The sequence below is a fragment of the Fulmarus glacialis genome, unplaced genomic scaffold, assembly GCF_000690835.1.
Source record: "Fulmarus glacialis isolate BGI_N327 unplaced genomic scaffold, ASM69083v1 scaffold41529, whole genome shotgun sequence".
Taxonomy (NCBI): Eukaryota; Metazoa; Chordata; class Aves; order Procellariiformes; family Procellariidae; genus Fulmarus; species Fulmarus glacialis.
The window spans coordinates 1-3610 of record NW_009235988.1 but is presented as its reverse complement, the minus strand read 5'-3'; the positions used below and the strand labels follow the sequence as shown (position 1 = coordinate 3610).

General features: G+C 40.4%; 1 protein-coding gene across 1 annotated transcript in view; it reads right to left on the bottom strand.

Moving 5' to 3' along the window:
* LOC104082938 (selenoprotein O) overlaps positions 1-1118 on the bottom strand; it is a gene marked incomplete at its 5' end in the record, with an annotated part of 5749 nt that extends 4631 nt beyond the window's left edge. Inside the window, 2 exons of the mRNA XM_009586222.1 lie at positions 309-589; positions 988-1118. Coding sequence (XP_009584517.1) covers positions 309-589; positions 988-1118 — 412 coding nt within the window. The remainder of the gene's footprint in view (positions 1-308; positions 590-987) is intronic.
* Positions 1119-3610: the final 2492 nt, after the last annotated feature.

The window sequence follows — 3610 nt, the reverse complement described above, 5'->3', positions numbered from 1 at the left end:
GCAGGAAAACAAGTTCCATACCTCCTCCCCAACACCCCCCGCAGCAGTACAGGTCACCACTCTGAACAGGCAAATAAACTGCTCCCTCAGTGAGGGTACAAATGGGAGACAGGGGAGCCCTGTATAAGGCAACAACTGCCCCACAGTTCACAAGAAGGTAATTATTTTTCAGTCTTTTCTTCTCTCAGATGACAATGTACTTGCGCAAGGCTGCTCTCTTGTAAGGTCAAGACAAAAACTACCATTTTGGTTTGACTGTAAGATACTGATGGGCTATCAGATAATAACCCGCTGTGTTCCTCACCAACCTGTGAGATGCATGGTTTCAAGGAGTTCAGACACCAGCTTACTATCTTCTTCTAATTCCAGCTGGATTAGGCCTAATTTCTTCCTCATCTTCTGTAAGTAATGTTTCTCAAATTCTGCATCATACTCCTCTTCCAGGATGAGTTCACTTATTTCCAAGGGCAGCTCTGGAACTAGAGCTTCAGCAAGCTTCCCCAGGTTCCACTTGCAAATCTCCGGCTGCTTGTTGTAAGCATAGCGCCCTGTATTATCAGAACCATTGCAAATGTGCTCAGGGTCATATCTACAAATGAAGAAATAGTTAGCATTCTTCTAGTTATCTGGACACCAATACCGTGAGAAGTATTACTTTTATTACTTTAGTCTCCTCTAGGAAACTAAAAAATTCGAAAGGGAACACTCCTTCTTGATTCTTTTCCCAAAGTTAACCTCATTAGATACTTAACCTCTCAAACATGAGAAACCCCACAGGCTACAAGAACAGTCTAACAGTTAGAGATGTTGTGAATGCAGTTAAAAAGAAGTGGAAAAGAAGAATTACAGGACAACTAGAACTAACTTAATCTACTTTGCCGTAAAGAGGGTTCATAAATCTACTTTAGAGTTAAAATATTAAAGCAATCGTGAACATCAGGATTGTTCTACACATATGCACATTTCAAATAATTATGCCACACTGACCTGTCCATAAATCCAAAAGGGCCATAGTCAATAGTTAGTCCAACTATGCTCATATTATCTGTATTCAGCACACCATGGCAAAACCCAACACACTGCCATTCAGCAACCAATCTCGCTGTCCGTTTTGTTATCTAAAAGAGAAATTTTTTTTCATTTTTCAACACAATGTGTTTCCAATACATTCATGTATTTCCAAGCATTTCCTAGTCTGAACTGATGTTTCTACAGCTCCGATGGAAGCAGATTCTGGCAGTATGCCATACACACACTTAAGGACAGCTTGCCTCTCTCCTCCTGAACTGCCCTGTTTCTCAGTCTCCCATTTCTGTTTGCCTCCTCTTCTTTCCTTCCATGCTTGACTTGCAAGTCAACCAGACAGCTTTAAAACGTACTGGAGACAGAACGCTGCAATAAGGTAAATTGTTTGACACCAGACTTGCGTACTCTTCTAGTCATTATACAAATATATTATTTTGCTTACTACTAATTTTAAAGACCCTTTAACTACAGGCAGGAGAAAACATAAGCAAAGTCTAAGAAATAAAATTAACTATATGCAACAAAGCCCAACATAAAGTTAGTCTTTTGGTTTACCTGGTATGTAGGAGTGATTTACAGGAAGGTAAGTGGTTTACACAAAAAATTATTCCCTGCTAACAAGTTTTAGTACTGATAAGCACTTCCCTGAATTTGCTGAGAGTGGAAAAAAGCTATACGGTTAAGTAAAAATATTCCAAGAATGACAATTTCATTTAAATGCAATTCTTCATTGAATGCATGCTTCATCAGAGTTTTTCCATTGCTTAACTGAGAGTTATTGTTGTGGAATCCTTGACTGCGATCACTGCCTGCGCCCCATTCTTCAAACAAATACTGTAATATTTTAAATAGTTCTAGTTATTTAATTAAATTAGCCCACTTGTCAACTACAACTAGATATGCCCTATGAAATCTAAAATTCAGGAAGCTAACCTGGCTTTTATGTAAATGTAGGTATTTCTAAATACTTTACTGAATTGCTGTAAATAAAAATTTTATGCAGCCATTAGCTGAAACTTTTAAATCAAACTATTTTCATAGCTAAAATCACTCATCTTCCCAAATAGCTATCAATGTACAGAAATTTAAAGCAACTATTCTCTCCAGGCTGCAGTGTAAGTGTATTTTATTAAGGTTTAAAAAACCCCATCTAGTTAACAGAGGAAACGTTAGTTTTATGCTTCTGTCTTCAAACCCAGAATTTTTCCATTTTCCTTTTTTTAAACACGTGCAGTCAGGTATGGAAGAAAAATTAGAAAAATCTTGCCCTGGGCTAATCCGACAGGTAGTAAAAACCACAAATGATGCTTGGAACAGAAGCTTTCGGTTCACCTTGAGATCCCATGCTTCTACTTTTTACAATATTCTCATGTTAGGTACTTTACCCATTTTTCCTGAACGCTGCTTCATGGGGCTGTTGGCAGCCAGCTACACGTGTCCAAAACTGATTACTGGCATGCTATAAGCCAGTAAGGGAGATCCACCCTGTACGATGGCTCTGTGCCAGGAAGAGGGTAAAACTTAAAAATAAAAAAATCCTGTCCACCAGGGTTGGGATGAAAGCACGCCAGCAGTTAGGCAATTCATGACTGCTGGATGTCTTTGTATGAATGCATCACACGCTGCCAGTGTTCTGGTAAAAAAGAAATCCTGCTAATGAGAACACCTGAAAGCAATTAAAGTTTGGGCGCCACTCAAAGATGGGTATATTGATTAGAAAGAGACGGCTTTGCACTCACTTTGACCTTTATTCTTTTTGATCACATTTTTCTACTGCTAGCCATACTAGAAAACAAGTATGGTGTATATATAAATAAGAGCACTATCTCAAGGACGTGCTCATTTAAATTTAAACGACGTCTACAAATTATTTGAGAAGTACAGATAATGGTGTTTGCTTTCTAGACAGTGCTGTCAAATGCAATCATTTGTAATTTTTTCCTCCCTTTCTTCCACAGCGCAAAAAGAAAGGTAAAACACCTTACAGTTGAGCTGACAGCACTTCCCCACTATTAAAAAAAGATGGACGTGTTTGTCAACTTAGGTAAGGGACTGGGGTGCTTTTCAGGTGGAGAAAGGTATGGAAAGTCTCCACTAAGGAGGAGAGAAAACATGAAGAGGCAGTGCCAGCGCAGGCACGGAGCGGGGACAGGCACGGAGTGGGGACAGGCACGGAGCGGGGACAGGCACAGGCAGGAGCAGCACAACAAACAAACAAACAAAAAAATGGAGACGGGTCAATAAGGAAAGGATGCCAGGATGGGGGGAGGAAACCAGTAGTAACTGGGCCAGGAAAAGCAGCCAAAAGCATAAAGAGCAAGGACTGGGCACACACACACGTCCGCAAAGATCTGCAAGGCCCACGAGTTTTCTGCAATCAGAAAGTAAACATGCCATGAAGTAGAGAGCTGGACATGCACATGGTGGGTGACAAGCAACAGTACTCCTCATCAACTCCAATCATTCAAACGCAAAAGGCCTGTCCAGTGAAGTTAAACGCCACAGCCTGCTTTGGAAGAACTAATGCAAGTATGCACAGGTTGTGTTAAAGAAAGAAAAAAATCCCCGCCCCCCTTCCCCCGCC